Source organism: Egretta garzetta, unplaced genomic scaffold (assembly GCF_000687185.1).
Source record: "Egretta garzetta isolate BGI_Z169 unplaced genomic scaffold, ASM68718v1 scaffold95, whole genome shotgun sequence".
In the NCBI taxonomy this organism is placed as follows: Eukaryota; Metazoa; Chordata; class Aves; order Pelecaniformes; family Ardeidae; genus Egretta; species Egretta garzetta.
In genome coordinates, this window is record NW_009259590.1 from 357014 (window position 1) to 380883 (window position 23870).

Consider the following 23870-nt stretch of genomic DNA (forward strand, 5'->3'; position numbering starts at 1 on the left):
TTTCCCTATTTATGCTCAGAAGCATATCGCTCTTAGGAGATACTGCACTAGGCAGAGTGAAGGCTGCTTTCTTTGAGGAGTTTCTTTTTTTAATCATCTGTAATAAAATGCATGGACCATAACTCATCTGCACCGCAGCAAAGCCTGAATCAATTGACACTGCTGCTTACTGACATTTCATTAGGCCAGTGCCAACAGCAGGTATTGATCCAATGGCCGATATAAGTTTGCAAGGATCAAGCCTGCCTGATCTAGTTGGAAACTGTTCTGTTGAAGGGGCACTGTCTTGCAGCAAGCACACCACCCCGCAGCTGGGCTAGGAGGCAATAGGAAGCTCCTTTCAACTCTTGAGCCCTAGGGTACCTAATGGTGATGCACTGGCAGCACTGGTGGTGGTAACATGGTCTTAGCATACAGGTATGTGTTCACCAGCTATTTACATCAGTATGGAGTTCTAAAAGTCATGGGATAGTTTTCTTGTAGTGGGTGGAGGCCGTCTTTGCTGGGATTCTCCTCCACATCCAGTGAAAGAGCTTGGGTCTCTTGAGCTTGGGTTCTTAGCCTTCTGCAGGGCATCTCTTTCCCAGGGGCTAGAAATCCACCACAGTCTGTCTAAGTACCTCAGCTTCCCTTCTTGCAGGAGCCCTGTGCTCCACAGAGCAAGAAACATCTGCAAGATGGAAGGAAACAAAGTCCAGCAAGTGTTTGAAATCTGCTCTTCTCTCTGCCTTAGTGCCAGGCAAAGAAGTAGGAGAAATATCTCTCCTGCCTTTTGCTCCCTCTAATAACTGCTTCAGTAACGAAGAGGAGGGAAAGGGGAACAGAAGAGGGGAAGGGAAAAGGGAAGGAGGGATGAGTACATGATACTCTCCATCAAGAGCACATCAAGAAGGAGAGATTGGTAGAAGAAGAGGGAGAGCAGGGGGAACCATTCAGTTTGCTCACCCACCAAATGACCAACCCAGGCTGGACTTCTTTACATGGGAGAGTTGCTATGGAGTAAAGGAAGGCCTGAGTTTAAATCCCAAAGTGGATAAACCTAACCAGTGAGAGAGAACAAGGGTTCCCATGAGAACTCAGTAATAGTTACACTGCAAGTTATCCCAAAATTGCTCTCTGCTCAATTTCCCGTGTTTAACCATCTCTGTGTTGTATACAGAAAACAAATCAGGCCCTGATTCAACAAAGTGTTTCAGCTCCCCGGTCCAGTTTAGTCTTTGTAGTGAGTTCAGTGTAGGATCTAGGGTCCTGAAAAGGAATTAGGAGGCTAAAGCTGGGTTTCATTGCCCCCAGTTGTGACAGAAGCCCCATAGGAGGGACTGTGTCTCTCAGGACCATGGTCGCAGTTCAGTCTCTTCTGAGGCTGCACAGATCAGTACTGCTCTCTGCAATGGACTGACCCTAAACTAGGCCAACCAGCAATAGACCCTGGTTGAAAAATACCATAAATTAATATATGAAGTAGCCTTTCTGGTTTATTGTTTTAAATAATTTTGTATGTGGAAGGTGTGTTTTGCTGTCTTTGATAGTATTGCAGAAAATAGGTCTGAATCTGGCTGTTCTGCAATGTGCTAAGGCATCTGCTGTTTGGTTAAAGCAAAGAGAAAGGAAAATAGTGAGAGCAAAGCAGCAAAAGACGTGATCAGTTCTAATTCCAGAGTCTTGTTTAAAAACCGTGGCAAAGCCTCCCCCTTCCAAAGGTGCACAGTGCCCTTCTTCAGCATCCCTTTCCAAGCAGAAACACAGAGCCCAGCGGGCATCAGGTATAACAGCTAAGCCTGCAGCAGCAGAAAATCCATGCATTGTTTTCCCCTGGGGTACAAAGAGAAGGAGGCGTCTGTAAGAGCTGAATGTATGGGCAGGAGGTGCTCAAGTCAGGGCGACTGGACGAACAGAAGAGCTCCTGATTGAGGAGACTGAGCTGCTCTCAGAAAATGCTCTTGCGGTTGGTGTAAATGTGTGCAATTGTGCAAACAGGGCAAGAGGCTTTGGCATTTCTTTTGGCAGTCTGACTCCATAGCTCAGCACATGCTTAGTTAAACATGTAATCACTCCATGTTAAAAAAATCAGTGCCCGTCACTCAAGCTGAGCGATTTGACTGATCCTTCCTTGCAAAGTAGGTGTCAATGCTACCCTTAATCAAGGTTTGATTGATGTATCAGGGCATCAGGAAAGGACTTCATGTAGCATTGTACATTCCTCGTGCATTGCCCTAGATGTCTCAGTGCGGGAGTGCCTTAGGCCCTTAATCTTGAGTTGAAATGCTGAGAATACCTATGTGTATTTTTTATGGCTGTTCTTTTAATGAACTGTCTCAGGTTTGGCGATAGGCCAGAACAGTGGCCTCTCTCTGCTGCCAGCCATGGATCCTAGTGTCTCGGTTGTAAATCGTTAGCAATGATAGAGGGATATCCAATTAATTGCAGAAATGAGGGCAGTATTATTATCCTCTCTTACACTGGGAGAGAGGGAGAGATGAAGAGGCAGTGTGATTTGCACAAGACCTCCCACTGGCCAAAGGTCAGGCCAGCAGAGTCATCCATCCTCCTGAATCCCAGCCTGGTGCTGTATGTGTTGGGCCGTTGTCACCGAAATCAGGAAGAATGAACCTCGTAACACCAATGTAGTGTTAAAAGGCAGGCATTCTTTAGTCACGGCGCCGGATGCACGGGGGATCGCTCCACCTAACGTGCATACCTTCAAGCGGCAACTTGCCCTGTTTATGTGTAGCAAAGTGTTAGATGTGAATGAAGTTTCCCAATATGCCTATACATATGCATAACCCGTCCCTGCTTTGTATTAAAATTAGCTTCAGGAGGTCATTTTCATAAGTCCCTCCCCACTGCGCTTACTCAGTGCCTCCTGGTGGTGGTCGTCGGGGGTCGTGGGGATGAAGGCTGATGGCTCCTCTTCGTCACCGCTAGTAACCCCTTGTTCTTGCGCAGACTCAGTTGCTCCTTGGCTCTTGCCCAAACTGCAGGGTTGGTGTAGACCAGCTTCCTGGTTCTTATCAAAAACTGTCCTTCGTAAGGAGCCACAAATCTTCCTACGTCAATTAGTTCTCATTCCTTCTAGTCTAGCAACCTTGGCAAACCGTTATTATCATAGAATCATAGAATCATAGAATGTTTTGGGTTGGAAGGGACCCCTAGAGGTCATCTAGTCCAACCCCCCTGCAGGAGCAGGGACACCGCTAACTAGATCAGGTTGCTCAGAGCCCCGTCCTTTTGCTTCATCCCCTCCCGATTCTTCCCGTCCTTGAATAGGGTTCTCAATTTACTAAGTAACTATACTACAGACTTTAGAGAAACATCCAAACTAGATACTACTGATTTTAGCAAAGCAACAGCAAATTAGACAATAAGGCCTAAATCTTATGCATATAAGCCGCTTACATCTGGGGGTCTTTTGACCCTTAAGGTATCACTGTGATGCTCTGGGGATGTGATGAATGTGACTTGGATCTCTGCCTGCTTCTCTTCTCTTTCTTCTTCAATCCAGTCATGTGTTAAAGTAAAACAGGATGACTTCAGATCCATACCAAGTCTGAAGTAGATGGGGCAAACTCTCAACTGCTGTCTCAATATGCGTTCTTGTTGGCAATTGCAGATCGGCCTAATTGACTGTCAGCAGGCACAGATGTTTCTCTGCAAGAGTAGTTGGGTGCCGTGCAAATTGATTGCAAACACAAAATGGAACCAGATTAAAATTTGACCTACAGTAACCAATTTCTAAAACACAGAGTAAGCAGTAATGAGGTGATGGAAGTTTGGGGCTCTGGGAAATCTGGCTCTGGGCTCTGTTGTTGGGTTCTTCTGAAGGGTCTCTCCCTCCCTACATGCCCCACTTTTTCTTTAGAAGAGCAATGTGGAGGACACTGATCCTTATTAAGTCACGATGAAAGGATTAACCCCTTTCTTGCACATAAAATGCCATTAAATTTTCCTTAAAAGGGCTTTCTCAACATCGTGGAAATAATTCTCCTTTCCTTGAAGTGACATCACTTTGTTACTTGGATTAGAAATCTTCACATCTCTTACACGTCAATTCTAAATCGCTTAGGAGGAAACTACATGAATACAGTTTCTGCAAAGCAAAATTAAAATGTGCTCGGTAGCAAGCTTTTGCTTTTGCATGCTACCATGTCTGTGAAGTCAGGATCAATGGAAATATGCAGAAAGGCTATTATTTACTGTTTCTTTCAAGCAGTCAGCAGACAAAAATCTTCTTTTCCTCCAAAATCCAGCATGAAAGACTGTTTAGTCAAACATCCCTATCCCGGAGATTTAACTAATTGCTCAGCAGTCAGTCATTTTCACTGCACAGCCAAGGACAGCGATTCCTTTCCCACACGCAGATGGAGCAATGGTTTAACACAAAACAGTTCCTGGGACAGGAGGATTAAGGAGAATTTACTGGAGAGCAATTAAAACAGTTGTTAGAGCAATTTGTTTTTGAGGCTGAATTTCACATCAAAGTAAAGCTACCTGAGGAGCATACAGCGCAGAAGAACAATAAAGCCATCATTTCAGGCCATCTATTCTGCATCCTCAGAGTGCAGATTAATAAAGTGAGCTAAGAGGACATGGAGATTTACAGGAGTGAATTAGGTGAAGCAGCCTAAATGCAGTTTGCATTTGGAAAGAGGTGCCCTGGCTTCTGCCACTGTTGGCTCTCGCTTTTTGTGGTTTCAGCTCCCTTCCATTTCTGCCAGGTTTCTTGTCGGTGTCATATTCGGTAGAGGGTTTCTGACCGTGCTCCTTGGCTGCAGAGACTCCTGCCAGCGCAGGACACCGTGGTCGGAGGCTGCCCTCATGCCTGAGCCGTACTAAAAAGCTGTTACTGGAAGCTGGGTTGGAGCCCAAGGCTCCTTGCTGGCCATGTGCTGGTGTTTTCTGGTCTTGGTCTTCCCATCCTAGCTGTCTGCTCCTACCTCCTTGCCATGCCCTGACCTAGGAGGAGGCATTACTCCAAATTCTCCCTTGGGGTTAAGAGCTGGAATTGCATCTTGTGGGCGATGCTGCCTTGGCCCTCTCTGTTTTGGAAGGGTAGTAAACCTGCAGTGAAACAGGTTTTGAAGGCAGGGAACCAGTCCAGACACAGCGAGTCCATCCACAGTGCATGGCAACAGCTTCTTACATCCACCTCAAAGGAAGGTTTGGAGTGACACCGACTGTTCAGGCGTCTTGTGAGGCTCACAGGCTGAACTCTCAGGTGAAGGACAAGTAGAGATGGCCCATGGTTCTTCTGTCAGACTGAACTGCGTCTCACAGCTCTGCTAGCCCAGGCTCCAGGGCTCCAGTTTCTGCCTCATTGCAAACAGATGGGCTTGTGTGATGTAACTTCTTATTCATTCATTTCTGTCCATTCTTTCAATACTTTAACTGTTTAAATTTAAGCACATTTTAATTCATGTAAAGAAAAAGGAAGGTTTGTTAACATCTTAAAAGTTATTTTTAAAGAAATATTTAATATCTGGAAAAATGAGATATAAAACCTTTTTAACATCAAGTATTAATAATTGTGAATCTTATTCCCTGTGACCTGTCTAGGTTTTAAAAACACTTCAGTTTTGGAGCAAGCCTGTTTATCAAAAGTTACACGTAAGAAATCGGGCTTGACTGGCCTAGTTTTCAGAATATCAAAAAGAGGGTCCCAGATATGCCCTATTTTGACAACTGAAGGCTCCTAGAGAGGACTGGTTCTCAAGGGCTGAGGGATGAAACATCCTGGACTCACCTGAGCACGTTGAAGCAATGGCCTGGGAAGGGTTTGCTGGCCATGACAGTCCTTAGCAGCGCACAGTGCCGGCGGCGGGAGAGATCTGAGCAGGATCTGTCCTGCAGCATCTGGGAGTGGGTTGAGATTTGCAAAGCAAAAGGGTGGTTGTATGGCCACAGCCATCCCAGGTAGGCTCCGATTTCCTAGGATCTGCAAGGAGACCAGCTCAGTCCCCACCCTAGCTGCCAGAGGGTTTTCCCAGGGAGCATGGGAATAACAGGGGGGCTCTGCCTTCTCTGTTAGCACTTCATCTGATTGCTCCATGCAGGCAAAATGCCTGTTTTTTTCACGCGCTCTCACGTGGACCGGCCAGTCTGGCAGTTGTCGCTCATCCTCTCTCTGCAGCTTTTAAAATAATGGTGTTTATCTGGAAGGACTGGCTAGTCTCTGAAGCTGTGTGGGGAAGGCAGCCCAGCCGGGAACTGGCAATACCCCAGCATGCTGGGGGGAATAAAAATAGCATCAGATGAAGGGTATAGTACACATGCAGTTACACAGTGAAAAGCGTGACAGGAAGGCTTTCTACGCGATCTGCACCAAACCCTGACGTTTGCACTGCTAGAGGCAGGGGCTCGGATACTTCTTAGCCACCATCCCATGGAGGATGTCTGCATCCAAGCCACATGCAGAAAGCTCCCTGCACAGACACAGGAGACAAACAGGCATTGCAGGTGTCTGACCTGGTTTAACATCCACCTGCAGGTGAAGTGACTCACACCCTCCAAGTGTCTTTTTTTTTTTCTCCCTCAACTTGTGCAGGGCTCCTGGAGGATGAGGTCAGATGCAGACACAGGCTTTGTAGATAAACCCTGTTCTGAGTGTCTGTGCCCTGGAAACGGGGTGTATTTTGTAGTTTGTTCTTAGGAGCAGGAAAATAGCACGCTCATCTGAGCGCTGCATGGGTTGGGGTATCCTCTGTCTAAATCCTGGATCTGACACAAATTCGCCTCCCTCATTGGCATGAGAAAAATGGCGATAACTTTCCTACAATGCACTTCAAGACGTGAAAATTAGTAGCATTTTTTCCAACATCTTTACAGAAGTTTGGTTTCTGTTGTGCAGTCTAGGCATGAATTAAGCTTTCCTTGTTATTTTCAGTTGGATTTGTTGGAGGGTTTTTAGCATTGTTTCTGAAGAAAATGAGGTATATGTGATTGCAGTGTTTTTCCGATATTGGTTGTATCATCAAAAACTTTAAAATCCATTTGCCAGCTTCAGCTAAGTTTGTGTGATGGACTCACCTTGAATCATTTCAGGCCAAGGAGGCAATGGAAGACAGCTTTCCTATTTCCAAAAAATGACCTGTATAAAAGGGTGCCAAGTCCAACGCACCTTGTGAGGACACTGACCCTTTCTATGGGAGTTAGGCGTTCCCATAGGACATGGACCAGATGATATCCCTCTGCTGGGATCTGAAAGCTGGTGAAGGAGCTGCTCTGCGGGTCTCAGCCAGCTGCGAGCAAGCCGGGAGCTGCCAGCTCTTCCAGGGGAAGTGCATTTCCCTAACGCGCTGCCTCCATCGCTGCAGCCGGCTCGGAAAGTTCCCGCTCGCTCCCTCCACTCATCCCACTCGCTCCATCTGCAGTGTTTTCCAGTACAGCTGTGGGTCTGTGCTGTCAGATGGGTCACTGGAATGGTCCAGGTTAAAAAGAGACCTATTTATTTCTTCAAGTTTCTTAACCTGGACCATTTCACGGATTTAATTTTCAGTGCTGCTGGGGAGGGGAAGTCGTCATGTTCAGGGCCACAATATTGAATTAAGGTGTCTTCTAGGATGTTCCTATATTAAATGGGAGCAAAAACACAGGGATCTGGACAAATACATTAGACTGTGCGTAACCAGATGCAAGGGAGATGAGGCTTCTACAAGACATTTATACAGACAAGATAGTTACCTCTGGAACCAGTTTTTGAGAGGTGACCAACACCCACATCAGCCTAGCCTATGCATTAATGAGTGTGACCTGTTGGTTACTGACTGTGGTCCCAATCCAGCCACATGGCGAGGCTCCTCCTTCTGCTCTACATGGCTGTATGTAGCTGTGGGGGTTGAAAATGTGGTGTTTGCTTTCTGTCCCAGTTTTTAGCGCTGCATAAGCACCTGGTGAGCTGAGTCAAGCCAGTTCTGCTAGGACAGGATCTCCCCTTGCTGCAGGACTCCAGCATCCCTTGCCCATCAGCTATGTTTGTAGGATGCCTCAGATTGGGCACCTACAGTTTATTAGTTACTGGGAAGATCTTTACGTTGATGGCCTTGTGTGGCTTCTCCCTCTCAGTGCACATGCGCTATATTCATCATCATGACAACAGTGTGCCCTTCTGCTATACCATTATATGTTTCTGATTAATTGTTTTCTGTGACTTCCCATGGTGAGGGGCAGGCGTGTATTGAACGCCACTAACAACAGCATGGGATGTTCTAGGAACAGGGCAGGATGATCTCTCGTCAAATAATTGCCGCTTCTATGAACTTACTGTAATTCTTCAAGACTTTCACCCGTTCTTTAATCCATTCACGTGCCTTCCATGGAGTCACTTATTAAAGGGTCTTTGTGAATGGAACAAGCTCGTGGAGGAGTAAGTTTTTGCAGTACAGCAGACAAGTGGTGCATTTCAAAGCATCTGGAAAGACCACAGCTTTACTGATTAGTTCAGCAGCAGATGGGAAAATTTGTCTGTGTCTCAACCTCGAGCTGGCTCCATGACCTCTTATTGCCCCTGCACTTGTCTGCACTTGTCTTTGGGTTTGGTTATACAAGCTGGCACCTCACAGGGGCTGCTCCAGCGGTAATGTACCCATTGCCAATACCTTTGGTAAGGTCCCTCTTTGGAAGTGGTGATGGGCTGACTTCGCAGTCACGGCGAGTTACCTCTCAGTAGGAAGGGGAGGGAAAGGAGGTTGGGGTCAACATCACATGGAGAATCTCAAGTTGTTGTCTCCTCTCTGCCTGCCTTGTAGATAACCCAAATACTTCAGTTCCCAGGGCTGGCCATCAGTTGACTTCTACTTAACCTTTGCCAGCTCAGTAATTAACTTCACCTCATTCCCCAAATAAATACGTTAAAAGCAAGAAAAACAGTAACCTGGTCTCATGAGACATGATTTGTGTTGAACAGGGCAGTCTTTCACAATTCCATCCATAAAGGAAATGAAGTCCTACACTGAATCTCCATCACATTAATGAATGTAGCACTTCCTGTGAGACAGGGGTATGGCTCTTCACTCCCTGAGATGTGCTATATACACAGTTAATTCCATTTCTTCTGATTAACTCCTTTGGGGTTTGTGTCTATTCCTGGGACATAGGTTTGGACAGGCCTATGTGTAACCTCTCTGAAAAGGGTCAGGGGCAACTGAAATAGCTCATCCAATTTAATAAGCCTCTTCCAATTTGCTGAGGAATGTCAGATTCCATGAGGTGTTTTTCTGTTCTTATTTATAGAGAAAAATAGCCTGTGATAGTTATTAGACATTAATAGAATTAAGCCTCCATGTAAACACATTTAATCCTGATCTGGCTTGGGTTAAACCACTGTGCAAGTGGATTAAATCCAACCACATGAAAACATTCCTAATATGGAAAAATTGGTAATGCAAAACAACTATTACTGCTAGAATTCACATCTCATTTTTTTTCCCCAGTTCTTTGTCTGTATAAGAGGAACTTTCTTTTCTTTTACTTGTACATATTCTAATAATATTGAGTAGTCCTGATGAAGACTAGATCCCTGCTGTGCTCCCTAGGTTGAGGGTGGATGTCCTGAAGGGGGACAGTCTCCATGGGGTGACGCAGAACTGAGATGGTTTCCTTGTCACGACAGAGTAGTTCAGTGAGTGGACAAGGACCAAGACCCTGGTCTCCAAAATGCCATAATCTCACAGCGTCAGATAGGATATGAGGGTCTGCTTGGTTATGCATTTCAGAGTGAAAAAGAAAATAGCAACCCCCTGTGAACACATTCAGGTTTCACGAGGAAGCCAAGGAGAAGGTGGGCACAGGGCTGTGCTCCAGCCCACCTTTGCTTCCTTGGAAATACGGCTCCACCCAGGTAGATCAGACCTGGGTTCCTGACTCCCAGCTAACCCCTGGATTTCTGAGGCCCTTGGTGTTTTCTGTGCTAATTCAGAGTGCAGCAGGCTTCCTTCTTCAAGGGAGCTGCCCATAATTGTTCCAGGGTACGGCACTTTCTGTCCCAAGCAGAGAAAAAGGAAAGGATTTACTGACGAGCTCTGCCAGGCTCCTGCTTGCACCCTGCAAGAGACAGAAGGAAAATCTCTTCCTGGGAAGGGCCAGCAGGGCTTTAGGAGTGTGTCTTCTCCACTGCATGTGCATAAAGTGGGGAGAAAGCCCATGGCTGTGAGTGGTTACTGGGTTCTTGGTCTCACTTGGCCAGAACGGATTAGCACCGCAAATCTGATGGCGTTCATCACCTCGGCCGTGCATCCCGCAGCAGGGACCCATTCAGCTTCCCCCAAAGCACTGGCCCCAAGCTGAGGCACAGCAGCGCTTGGGCTCAGACTCCCATGCTGGTGTCATCTGGCCAAGTGGTTTCAGGGCAAAGCCTCCAGCAGAGAGAAACAGTAATTGCGTGGCTTTCAGAAGGACCCTCTTCAGGAGTGTGAGGTACAGGCAGTGTCAAATTAGCGAGGTCTTTGCTTTTCCTCTGCAGAAGGCAGCGGCAGTCACAGGTAATTATATTCTGTGCAGGGAGATAACCTCTGGCTGGAGAAGTTTTGAACTGAGAGGAGAAAAGAGAGAAATGAAAGAACAAGAGTAGACTGCATGAAAAGAGGGAGATGAGGGTAGCTTTCTGTGAAGGGCAAGCGTTTGGAGAGGAATCAAAATCTGGTGCTGTTGTCTTTGTTGTTGTCACCCTGATCTTTATAAACAGCCGGCAGGACAGAAGTTGCCAAAGTTACCTCATGCCTCTCCAGACCATGCGTTCAGTGCTGCACTGGAGACGGGAGCTGTGAGCCCCTACCTGCCTTGCAGCTGCTGCTGGCCACCACCTTGCCAGGCCCAAGCTGGCTGGGGGAGAGGGTGCTCAGGCTGTGAAATAGGGTCATGGCCACAGAGCAGGGAAACACTGGGTAGAGGATGGTTCCTCCCTACCCCAAGATGTTTTCAGGAACCCGGCCACGCTGGCCTGGCACAGCCAGACAAGGAGACCAGCAGAGGAACCAGCCATCCTCACTGAGCCACATCTTGGGGACACATCCTTTTAGCATTGCATCATCTGCCAGTGGTGCCATGCTGCCCTCCAGGGAAAGAAAGGCACAAACAAAACAACCCACCTTCCAACTCTTCATTTAGAGAGCATGGCTTCAATTAAATGTAATTGCTTAATTTTTAATCAAGGACAACTTGTCTTGCTTGCTGTCCTCAGTGGCTTGTCCAAGAGAGAGAGTTGCTCCATGAGGCACTAACAAGGGGAGCTTCCAAATGACTCGATGTGTCCCTGCATCTGGGTCAGAAGAATCAGATGAACATATCTTCCATGTTTTTCTGCTATTTTTTTTTTTTTTTAAATTGGACTTCTAATAAGCATGTTAACTTTCCAGATTATTTTAAACAGCTGCATTTATCAGCTGCACACAAGGACATATTTACTGCATTTGAAAGTTCTCTAATGAAGCTTTGAAGTCCAGCTCATCACAGATTCGTGCAGGGAAGGAGCTGTAGCCATCGTGGCACTCCTCTGCCAACTTCTGAAGATGTGAGACTTGAAAGCAACTATTTCTTTGCAAATATGGACAGGTGTGAGAAGCCTTTTCATAGAAAGTAAATAGATACTGAAATATGGGTACTCAGATGCTTCAAAACCTACATCTGACTGTCACAGAGTTTTGTTTGTGTATTGCAGGGACTTTCTTTTACTTTTCTTACCAACACTATCCCTACACAGTCCATATTTGCATTTAATCACGTGCTGCTTTTCACTTTAGTCGTCATCCAGAGAACCAAAGTTTCACTATCCTGCCTCAGTCCCACATTCAAGAAAACTGGATGAACCTAAAAAAAAAAAAAATCGTATGAGTGATATGCATAAAATCAACAGAAGAGTTCTTACTCTGTGGATCCTTCCACAGCTTGAGGCACAGATTCCTTTCTCTATAGAGGCCTGAGAGATGCTGCAGGGTGAAATAACTGCAGCGTTAAATGGCATGGTGTCACAAAACGGTGGATATTGCTGGGTTTTATAATCACCCCCCCCCCGTTCCGGTGCTTCTCCGTCCTGCTCCCAGTCCACCCACAGATATTAGACATAGAAACTCTCCAGGAAACGCTTGTGTTGCTGTGTAAAGCCACACAACACGGCACATGGGGAACCTAATTGCACCCTCCAGCCACTGTTATAAAACTAGCAGTAAGCAGAGCTAAAAAGTATTGAGCACATTTGGATTTTCCAGTCTCTGGAAGGCTGTGTACGTTGAGTTAAACGTATGGCTGTGTCATCTCCACTGAATTACTGTTTGCTTTTGATCGGTACTAAAGATAGTGACGGAGCAGGTATGAGTGTGAGTAATGGGTAGGTAAGTATCATGATATTTGGGTTCTTGCTCACTTTATTTCTTCTCTTTGTTCCTTTTTTTTTCTTCTTTTGGTGTCAGGGTATTTTTAGTTCTTTAAGGCTCTGTCTTCTGCTCCAAAAATAAAGGTGAAACCCACTTTCAATCTATACTTTTAAGAAAGGGTGGGTGTGTGTATATATATGTATATACATGCAGTGGCATGTACCTGAGGTTACTATGTCTTGGTCAGCGCCATTTGAATTCACTACAAGACATTAAGACAGAAAGGAAGGAGAAATGGCTGTTCTCTCAGTACTGTCTCCCCCTCTCCCAGTAACGTTTGCTGTGTGCGATGCCCTTTGGGTACTGACGCTGTTGTGGGTTTATCCCCCATAGATCATCTTCCGGAAGATCAGCGATGTCAAGAAGGAAGAAGAGGAGCGCCTGCGCCAGAAGAACGAGGTGACGCTGAGCATCCCTGTGGACCATCCCGTGCGGAAACTCTTCCAGAAATTCAAACAGCAGAAGGAAATGCGTAATCAAGGCTCAGCCCACATCGACCCAGAAAGGAACCAGCTTCAGGTGGAAAGCCGGAGTGTGCAGAATGGGGCCTCCATCACAGGCACCAGCGTGGTCACCGTGTCTCAGATCACCCCCATCCAGACGTCCCTGGCTTACATGAAAACCAGTGAGGCCGTGAAGCAGAACAACAGGGATGCGATGGAGCTCAAGCCAAATGGAAACGGAGACCAAAAATGCCTGAAAGTAAACAGTCCCATGCGGATGAAAAATGGGAACGGGAAAGGGTGGCTTCGACTGAAGAACACGATGGGGACCCACGAGGAGAAGAAGGAGGACTGGAACAATGTCACGAAGGCTGAGTCCATGGGGTTACTGTCCGACGACCCCAAGTGCAATGACTCGGAGAACGGTGTAAATAAAAACCCACTGAGGAAAACAGACTCTTGTGACAGTGGAATAACAAAAAGTGACCTTCGCTTGGATAAAGCTGGTGAGACTCGCAGCCCCCTGGAGCACAGCCCCATTCAGGCTGATGCTAGGCACCCTTTCTACCCCATTCCTGAGCAGGCCTTACAAACCACGCTGCAGGAAGTCAAGCACGAACTCAAAGAAGATATCCAGCTGCTAAGCAGTAGGATGGCTGCCCTTGAGAAGCAGGTGGCAGAAATTTTAAAAATATTGTCCGAAAAGAACGTACCCCAGACCTCTTCCCCCACGTCTCATTTATCACCCCAGCGGTCCCCCCAGATACCCTGTCAGGATATTTTTAGTGTTTCAAGGCCTGCATCACCTGAATCAGAAAAAGATGAAATCCACTTTTAGCATATACCTATGTGTATATATGTATACAGTATATATGCAGTGGTGTATATATACCTTTATACATATATATATGTGTGTGTGTATACAGTAAATATATATACATATATATTTTCACTTGCATCCAATATGACTTGAACACACCAAGGATTTTGATATGTAAATATTGCATGTCCAGCTGGATTCTGGCCTGCCAAAGAAAACAATTATTAACATAGATATTGCTTGTATAATATGCAGTTGACTGCATGCACACTTTACATTTATTTATAATATCTATTATGTAATAAAAGAATGACTTTTGTTTAACAAAGGCAATGTACTATTTAAAGAATCAGGGTCTAACCTGCCAATATTGCCATGACAGTTTTGATCTCAGGCCGGGTGAATCAAGCTTTTATTTCCTCACTGTCTTTTCTGCCGAGTTAAACAGTAGGTGAACGTGGCCCCACAGAGGACACGTTCAGACGCCAGTTAGTGTTGTTTCCTGGTATCATCCCATTACAATATACTGTATATCTGGTGACGAATTCCCCTACTCCTCCTAAAGGGAGGGCTCAGCTCAGTGGCCAGGGAAGGGCACCATGTCTGGTGCTGGGGTGGATCACTGGGATTTATTCGTGTGGGTATTGTGCATGCACAGCCTTTTATTTCAAGAATCCTCCTGCTCTTTTAACACTGTAAGTGAGAAATAATAACGGTGATTTATGTGTCAAAATGAAACGAACAGAAACTCTCAGCTGTGCTCCCTGTGTGTTTGGGGGTAACTTCTTGCTTGAAAGCCTCCTTTTACTGATGCCGTTTTTACCGAATGTTATGCAGATTCTCTTTGCAGCGCTCCGCAACGGTGTCCGGTTCTGTCAGTATCTTCATTAGGCTGTCCCGTTTTTGCAGGGCCGAGGTTGCTCTCCCGTTTTTGCAGGGCTGAGGTTGCTCTCCCGCTGTCCTCCCCCGTTGCCCCTGGCAGACAGACTTTGCACGAGGTCTGAGCAAGGGAGAGAACAGGCATAGTTCAGCTCCTCGGGAGCCACGTGAGCAGGTTTGAAAGCCTGAAGTTAAAAGGCTGCAGTTAATCCCTTTCCACTTGCTTTTCTGAGGACGTTGATTGGTCTGCAACTGCCTTTCAGAATGAGAGAAAATAACCAGTCGGGATGAAATTCCCTTTAGTCCAAGGCACCTGGATGATAATGTTTGGGTGCAAGAGTGGTGGGTGTGTTGGGGAGATGAAGTCCTCCTGAGGGTGCTGCCTGCTGCTCTTGCCTTGGACGCGTGGAAGGTTTCAGTGCATGGGGAGGGCACGCTTCAAGGGCAGGCTTGCAGGGCCCACATTAGTCGTCATGCGTACTAAGTCCCGTAGGTCTGTGTCAGATGCTCTCACCCTCCTCTTAGCTGGCTCCCATTAGCATCTGCCGGTCTTGAACCATGCTCAGACCCCATCCCCACCTCCTAGGCTGGAACATCGCCCTCCACGTGGCGCCGCTGGCTTCTCAAGGCTGCAGCAGGGCAGGCTCTTGCATGGGATCCTGTTCGTTCTCCTGTTTGGAGCTGAGGTTTTGGACTCTGCCTGGGTCTGCACCTGAGTGTGGTGGGGTTTTTTGCCTCTCCACTTGCACTGGTTTTGAATCCAGATATACGTGATGCATGGCAGAAATGGCCATCGCAGCTTCAGAGCTGTTATCCAGTACAGCATGGGGCCAGCCCAGCAGAGTGCAATGGCTCCTTCAGAGAAGGATTTCCCCTCCACACTTAAATGGCCTCTTGCATCAAGATCCCATGTTTTCAAAAGTGCCTGGAGTAAAACATACATGTACCACAAGGCATCACTATCAATCAGGTAAATCAAAGACATGTCTATAATTAGTGGGCATCCTTACTAGACACCATTACCAGATCCATTGCTTAACATTAGGAAACTAAACTGAGCTAAATAGCTTCCGGAAAAAATATTAAAAAAAAAAACCAGAACAACAACAGACCAAAACAAACCATCAATTGCAGTAGTGGCAATTAGGAACCTGCATCTTAGGGTGAACATATCTTCTACTGTGAAATCCAAACCCATAGGCCCCCAAAGGTTCGTAAGAAAGCCAAAGAAGTCATTGCTTCTCTTCTGTTGTGTTAATTCATAGAGGCTTTTGGGGGAGATGATGGTCTTTCTCATTTACTGTTCTTTCTGGCCTGTTTCTGCCCCTTCTCCTGTACCTTTCTTTAGGAAATCATAGACAAAAAAAAATAAAAATAAAGAAACGGAAGAATGAAACTGAAAGGGACAACTCTTCCCAAAGCCTTCCCAAAGGTCAGGCTGCCTGCTCATTGTAGTTTCCCACAGCTGCAGTTGCTCCTGTGAAGACTTTCAGCTGTGTTTTGCAGCTGCTGTTCTGACACAAGTGCCGACCTGTAACTGCAACCATGCTTTGGTCTGCAAGGACAAACTGCACTTGCAAAGCAGCAGGACCTTCAAGGTCCTACTCTAAATCCTACCCCAGGATTCTTACAATTTAAGTGCCAAGCTTTGAAGATTTGAATGTTCCTGACTGAGTTGGATTGCTGGTTCAGACAGACACACGGCAACGGCCCAGAGCTGCCCAGCAAAGAGCCGAGTCGCGCAGGCTGTGTGGGTAAATGCACGAATCTGCTGTGGTGTGATGCTGCAAAAGAGCCAGCAGGGTAACAGGGTGACTTTGTTAGAAAGCTTTAGCCTTAATGGCATTCCTCTGCCTTTGTGGAGGACTTCTTTTCTTTCTCTGTAACTGATATTAATTCTAGATAGAACTGCATGGCATGCAAAGGGATCTCTATTTAGGTTTATCTTGCAAGTCAGGTGTAACTTTGTGCCACTTTGCAATGAGAGAACATGTAACGGGATTAATCTGACCTTGAAAATTATTTGAGCCCGGATTCTCTATTACAGCTCAAGCGCAACTTGACTGGTTAAAATGTGTAGTGGCTAAAAGCTATAAATAGTGTAAAATACCAAGTTCATGAAACAAAATATGGTGTTTCCAGGTCCACTTCTAGTGCTGCTTTGACTCTGATATTCATATATTGTCCATTACAAGTTCAGTGGAACCAGCTTGCACCTTGTACGAGGCGGTAGTGCAACGGGTGTCTTGCAAACATGATAAATGCAGCCTGCAGATGGGCTATCCCAGGCTCGGTGTGCTGGGAGTGCAGCCGGAGGCCTAATTTGTGGGATTGACTCTGGTGGCTATTGCTCTGAAAATTTGGCTCATGCAATTCTGAAGCGCTCTGCCTCCCAAATTTCATGATCGGAGCATTACACGTTGTTTCATGGAGTTGTTACCGGAGCACTGGTTCAGCTTTCCCGTCCCCTCGCGGTTGTGCATGATGCGATTGAGCGTGCTCCCGGCTGGGGCATTCCTTTTCTGTTAAAAAAGCATGAGTCATAGCCTTGTCGTTCAGGCTTGACTGAAAGCAACCACCTATAGTCATTAAGTGCAATAAGGACACCGACGTGTCTCTTCCACTTAAGCCAGTGCTTGAGCAGCTACCTGCCGGGTGGCGGGAGCTCGTGGCTGCATGCTTTCCTTTCCTTTAAGAGCTCTATACCTGTACAGATGTTCCTGCCACGTGCTGGTGACAGCATTCTTACCTTGTGCTTTGTGTGTTCAAAGCCTTTTACCTGCACACAAGTGGATTTTATCTTTCTGGACTTTGGAATAGAAATAAAATGTGTACAGAAAAGTAGACACTTTCCAAAGCAAATGAACTAGAGTACCTTTAATGGCATTTTTGTGTAATATTACATATACAGTATAGAACAGCACTTCAGGATAATAACTGAAAAAAAGAATTGTTGTAGTGAAGATTCAATTCTTCTGAATTTGTATTTGTAAATCCTTTTTTCCATCTTTCTGTCTTTGCCAGGGGACAGGGGTTAGAGCAGAGCTGGCTCTGAAAGTGACAAACTTAAGCTTTGCCCATTTTTCTTGTCCCTGTTCTGGAGAAGTAGCACAACTATAGGGGCTCGATGCTGCTGGCACCAAAGTTTGGGCTCATTGCTAGACTCAAATTCAGTCTTCATTTACATGGAAAGTAACCCTGTTACACAGGGTGATCTGAAGGTTGATTCTGGTGATCGTGTTGGACCTTGAAGTGTATTTTGGATCCCGGAAAATTTTAGAGGACTGGCAGCTGCAGAAATGCCGTTGTACTATGTGCAAGCTGTGAGCAGTTGCTCTGGAGTAACTGAGACCGTTACACAGACGTCATCATTGCACGGGTCAGAAAACAGATGTTGTGCTCATGAAATAGCTAGGAGGCTTTCTGGGGAAAAAGAAATCCTGAACTGGAAGGGAAAATTAAAAGTCAAAGGTTCAATATGGAATTTGGGAGTGAGGAGGTAGAAGGATATATTATAACGAATTGATGCTTTTTTTACTTGGATTTTGAGCATTTAGAAAATACAAACCTATCTTTTTGGATGTAAGAATTGGACAGTTTGTTAAAATAAAGTATTTTTTTTCCTAAGTGAGGTGACATCAAAGTGATACCTGCTTTTTAAAAGAAGTGTTCAAATACCACTTTCCTACAGAAGAGAGTTTTAACAGGTTTTGTTGTCGTTGGTTTTAATAGGCTGTATGTAAAGCCTATTTTCAGTTCTTCTTTTTTTTTTTTTTTTTGTACCAGAAGCTCCTGTGTTACCGGATATCTTCAGGTCTATAGGAACTATATTGCTTTATATTCTTGCTGCTAACATACTTGTTAGAGAGGATTTGAGGAGTGGGATTCCTCTGGAGAAAGGCATCTCCCTGAGGCAGCCTGGGGTCCGGGACTCTCCCGTCCTGAGCTGCAGCGAGAGCTGTGAGCACTGAGCAGCACTAGTTTGCATTTTTCTTGGCACTTCTGGATCTGCACTGATTTCCTTCAGGAAATTTAAGGAAATAATAGAAAAGTTGACACTGTCATTTTTCCTGGATGGCCCAGTCCTTCACCTATGCCTGTGCCACCAAAGCAGTGCTTTCCCATGGAGCCTCCAGGGAGGGAAGGTTTGATCCAGCTAGATTTTCACATCTGGGAATATTTTTTGTAGCTTTCTCCTTATTTTTTTGGTACGAATGGGTAACGCGATCTCTACATTTGTTGTTGGTTTTAATATGTTATAGAGCATTTCAAAATCAAATGCATTCTTAAAGCAAAGTGCTGAATGGAGCTAAAATAGACAAGAAGTCCACATTATATCTGGCAGAAAGGCAGCAAATTTTCTTACTGACACAAAGAATATTGTGCAAAGATCAGCTTTGTGATACCTAACAAATGACAAACAAAATAAAATCATCCTTACTGAGGGTGCATTTAGTCATACAGAAAATTGACCTTGTATTGCACACTGGGACAAGGCGGCGTATATTGATTTTGAAGGCTCAAACGATAGAAGCATTCAAAAAGAGCTTCATCAGGCCATGATAAATAAATTATATTAATTTATTATGTTATGTTAATCAGCCTCCTGATGCAAGGCAGGTGGAACCAGCCATCTGGGGCAATATTCTTACAAACCTTTTTATCCATTCTCTATAAAGCAGATAAGTGCATTTCTTCATTATTTTCTGTTTGGACATGTAAGCTTGCTTGGCCCACAGTCTGAGACTATTGGTGTGCAGCAACTCCATATCTGGCTGTCTGCCACAAATACATCAATTAGCCTTAATTAAAAGCCCTATAAAAAGGACTTTGTATTAGGTTGGGCTCAGTCCATGCCGCCCCCCCTCCCCGGAGTGACATGGCTGTATGTTAACTGGTTCGGAGCAGATTCAGTTCAGCCCGAGGAATGGCAGAGTATGCCTCTGCCTGCCTGCCTGCCTGCTTGCAGAGCATGTATAGACATACCTTACATATGTATACCTACCCATTTGGAATGGGGACTTAGATCTGGCCTGTGGAAGACAGGTCTTTCAGACAGGTGGGATGAATCGTGCTCCGGAGGTGCCAGTCTCTCATCATTTACTGTAGAGTAATGACTTTAGATTAGACACTTGATTTGTAGGCTGCTAGAGGGTAAATGAAGTGAGTACAACCCATAACTCAAGCTCCCAGCCTGATTTCGTTTGTATAAAAAGGTACCTCTAAAAGGGACCACATAACCGTCTTCCCAGCACAGAAGCGCTTTCATGCAGGTGACTTAATGGCACAGGGAACATTGCAATGTCTCAGCATGCAGCCAGAAACAAAGCGGTCAGCTCCAAAACTGCTGTTGAGAGCTTCATAAAGACATTCAGGTGCTCAGCTCTTGGCCCGTGGTGATCTGGTTTTTAACTTTTTACCCCAGTGCCATGGCAGGATAGTCCAGGAACCCCCCATTTTCGCAGGTATGTAGCAGTTGAGATGCTCTTCATCACGATGAGCAACAGGCACAGGGGAATCACCGGTCACTTTTTGGACAGTGAAGGACTGCCAGCTATGTGGGATCTTTGGCTGCTCTGCGGTACTGAGGATGTTAGGAATATTATTGCTGAGCTGTGTCATGCAGCGGAAAGAGGCCACGGCTTGGAAATATCCAACAAAGGAAAAAATTGTAGTGAAGAGCTTCTAAGGTGGACAGTGACCGATGGTCAGGCGTTGCCCAGACCACAGCAGAGCCCTGACTCCGCGCTGTGCAATGGGAGGAGAGAGTGGAGAGGGAGAAGAAAGGATATAAAGAATGGTCCCAAAATGGTGACAATATTCCACTAAAGTCCACACTTGCTAGTCTCTGCATAGTGGCTGTTTGTGTCTTCATAATTTATTTATTTGGAAGTTGGCAGACTTCTCTTTCCTTCAGGTGGCATTTAAGGACAAGCCTGGCAGCCCTTTCTGGAGTGGCAACTGTGGAATGGGGAAGGGCCATTAAAGGATACTCAAATATAGATGCCCTTAGGGGAAGATATGAGCTTCAGGAGAGCCAAAGCTCTTACAGCTTCCCAAAGACCTGTCAGAAGTGGGCATATAATATCCAAACTGTGTAACATCGATGTCTGGATTCTATGTTTGAAGTTGGCCCTGCTTTGAGCAGGGGGTGTGGACCAAATGATTTCCAAAAGGTCCCTTCTGAGCTATGTTGTTTTATTATTTGGTGATTCTGTAGATTTTAATAGCACAAATAGAGAGGAGGTAAAATTGGAAGGTTCTTAGTTATGTTCCATTATTTTCTGGTTTTCAATTTAAATACCCCACTGAGGAATGTGGTGCCAATTTTCAAGATAACAAATATTTCTAAGAGCTGATATTCATCAAGCAGACACCAGAGAAATTTGTCATATTCTAAATCTACAGCATATAAATAAATTAATCCCTTCACTGGGCATCAGCTAACGTCCATACTTGATGCCAAACACTGAGAAAAATGTCTCCATGACCATGCAGTTTCTGGAAGCAGCGGGCTATTACGGATGCATCAGCAACACCCGCTCCCTCCTCCAGCCTCTTCCTCAGCCCAGTGAAAGGTGATTACGAGATCTGAAAATGCCACCCAAAAGGCAGTAGCATTCAAGCTGGTTTCCAGTGCTGCACAGGCAGACATGCTCAGCCAAGGCTATAGGAAACACGTGAAGGGCAGTGGCAAGTAGGTTTCTCATTAGTGGCTGGGTCTCACCAGTGATTCTCACCCCTCTGGATTCATCCTGCTCACTGCCAGTGTGCAGACACCACTGCTGAAATGGCCTGGGCTTCTCCAAAGGATCTGGGTATATCCATGGGGTCTGTGCACATTCCCTAGAGTCTGCCCCAGCCCCATTGCCAGGCTTATTCCCTGCTTTTCTAGGCACATGCAAAGGTTTACACCTGGCCCTATTAGGTTTAGCTGAAAAGCTGGTTTTCCAGACTCTGTAACCTCCTCCATATACCTCACAGGGTTACTAAAAAAATCCTTTCTGATCTGTGGCTGAGCAGCAAGTCTCCAAATAAATCAGGAATAACAGGGAAAACCTTATGCCATCTCAGTGCATTATTTTATTAAACAAACCTTAATTTTTTTTTTTTTTAATGGATCTTCGGAAAATCTTGGGCAGGGATTGGAGTATTTGCATTTTTTTAATGAGCCAGTTTGAGAAGGGGCACTCAAGGGAGACACCAGCTTCACACTGAGTCCAGCAACTGCCATGTGTGACCATTTGCTCAGGTTTCCTCCACCAGTAACACCTTGGGTGAGCTTTGCTACTGGTGGCACGTTGCACTGATGCCATGTAGTGCTAGTAAAAGTCCAGTAAAAGTCCTCTTCATTTCCTTGGGCAGACCCTAGGTCTGTGTGGTATTTCCATGTGTGGTATGCCAGGACATGCAGGCGCTTTCCTGTCCTGGGCTTGGTTTCAGAAGAATTTCCTGAGTTCTGGCACCTCTTTTCTCTGTGTCACCACTTTGTTTTCCTAGAAAAAAAAAAAAAAAACAAACCCCCTTTTGTGCTGGTGTCCACCTCCTCCAGCCGGTGGGGCAGGAGAGGACCTGCACAGCTCATTGCAAGCAGGTGAGGAGCGGTGTGGTACACGAATCAACTGGGAATCCAGCTGCATCCAGGGCTGCTGCCAGGCTCATTAGTCGGAGTCACAGTTCAGTTTGTAAATCGGGTGTCTTACCCAAGCTCTCATGGAAAAAGTTGTGCTTTTTTTTTTTTTTTTCCAAAGCAAAACAAAATTTCTGCTCTGCTTCTAATTAGTGCTCTGTTGTCCCCACAGGATTAATTACCTCCGCCTTCACTTGTATCATCAAATGCTGTTTGGCAACAGCTTCTTTTTTTTATTTTTTTTATTTTAGGTATAATTAGGAGTCCTGGCATTACAAACAAGCTCAGTCAGGTGGTACTTAAAAATTACAGAGCTGAAATGTCACCTAAACTAGTAGTTTAAACCTAGCTTCTGAATACCAGCAACCCCATTGCACTCACTGCACGTTCAGAGCTCATCGCTTTGGGGTCATCAGTATGTCAGTGTGAACATCCTTCTCCTGAAATCAGGGCTTTTGTTCTGCAGGGTCCTCCCACCAAGTGGCTCTTAGAAAGGGACCGTGGGTGCAAGGATGCAATGGCACCTCCCAACTTTTCCTACTGCCTGTTGATGCTCTGTAGATTCCCAGCCTTTTTTTTAAATTTTTTTTTTTTTTTTACTTTAGAGGAAGGGCTGAGTGCCACCAACTGCGTAATTCTGTCAAGTGGTAAATTCAATTTATCGAGTGGGAGAGGCAGTAGCTAGCAATAAGGCAGGATTTGGGTTTTAAAAATATGCCTTGTGGGAATTGGGCAAGCTACCAGGAAGACAATAAAGGATTTATCTGGCAATGCATGCTAAAGGAATGCTAAACATGTAGGGGGAGAATTTATTGATACCAGTGAAAAAGCTCATTAGCGTTAAAGTGCAAAGCAGCTCTGTAAATGTACCTTTCAACTGTCCCAATAAAATCCCTGTGCTCAGACAAGAGGAACAGCCTTGTTTCTGCAGAGCGCAGAACTGGCTCATCAGCTCGCCCAGCAAACTCGCGTGCAAAACACGCTTCCTCGAACGTAATAGTTTTAGCACTGTTTTACTGCCACGGGCGAATTTCACGACCAACCTCAATGTATTTCCCCTGCCACTAGTTTCACAGGGATTCAGAGATGCTCCTAAAGCTGGTGCTGCGCTATTTCTCATAGGACGGGTTCGTTCCCCTCCTTGCTCGTCACCGATGGTGGATTATTTGCCCTTTAAGAGAGCTGTGGCCCTGCAAGAGACATGGGACACCACAGTAAACCTGCAGCTTGTGGGGATGCAGTGGAGATAAAGGTTCACTGTATTTTTTTCCAGAAAACGTCCCAGTAGTAAAAATACACTTGCTAACCGTCTAAAGCTCCAATGCCTTATCAGCACAGTTTATGTAACAAAATCCCATTAGTACTGCAAACCGTTCTCACATGAGTTAGGGCATGATGTGCTTCATAAACTTTACATACCTATTTACTCTTGTTATGCGTATAGCGCTCGGCTGGGGCTTTCACCTGCCGGTGTAGCTGCGTATCTTGTGTTAATGTCTGCGTCCTTTGAAAGCTGGATAATATGAAGGAGAATATTTTCCACAATGAAAAGCAGCATTTCCCTTCCTTGTTTGCTTGTTTATCTCCCCCCCCCCCCCCCATTCCTTCCTTTCTTTTCTTTATTTCACTTTTCCTTCCTTGCCTTCTTTTTTTCTTGCCTAGATTATTAGGCTGGCAACTTGTAGAAACTGAAAGATTGATTAAGTAATGTTGCATCAGCAGATTTAATGAGATAATGA

At 45.5% G+C, this 23870-nt stretch overlaps 1 protein-coding gene across 1 annotated transcript in view; it reads left to right on the forward strand.

The window, feature by feature from the left end:
* The window catches only part of KCNH5 (potassium voltage-gated channel subfamily H member 5), a 151390-nt gene extending 137750 nt beyond the window's left edge, over window positions 1–13640 (forward strand). The window contains exon 10 of the mRNA XM_009638013.1: window positions 12693–13640. Within this exon, the coding sequence (XP_009636308.1) occupies window positions 12693–13640 (948 nt within the window). The remainder of the gene's footprint in view (window positions 1–12692) is intronic.
* The last annotated feature ends 10230 nt before the right edge of the window (window positions 13641–23870 follow it).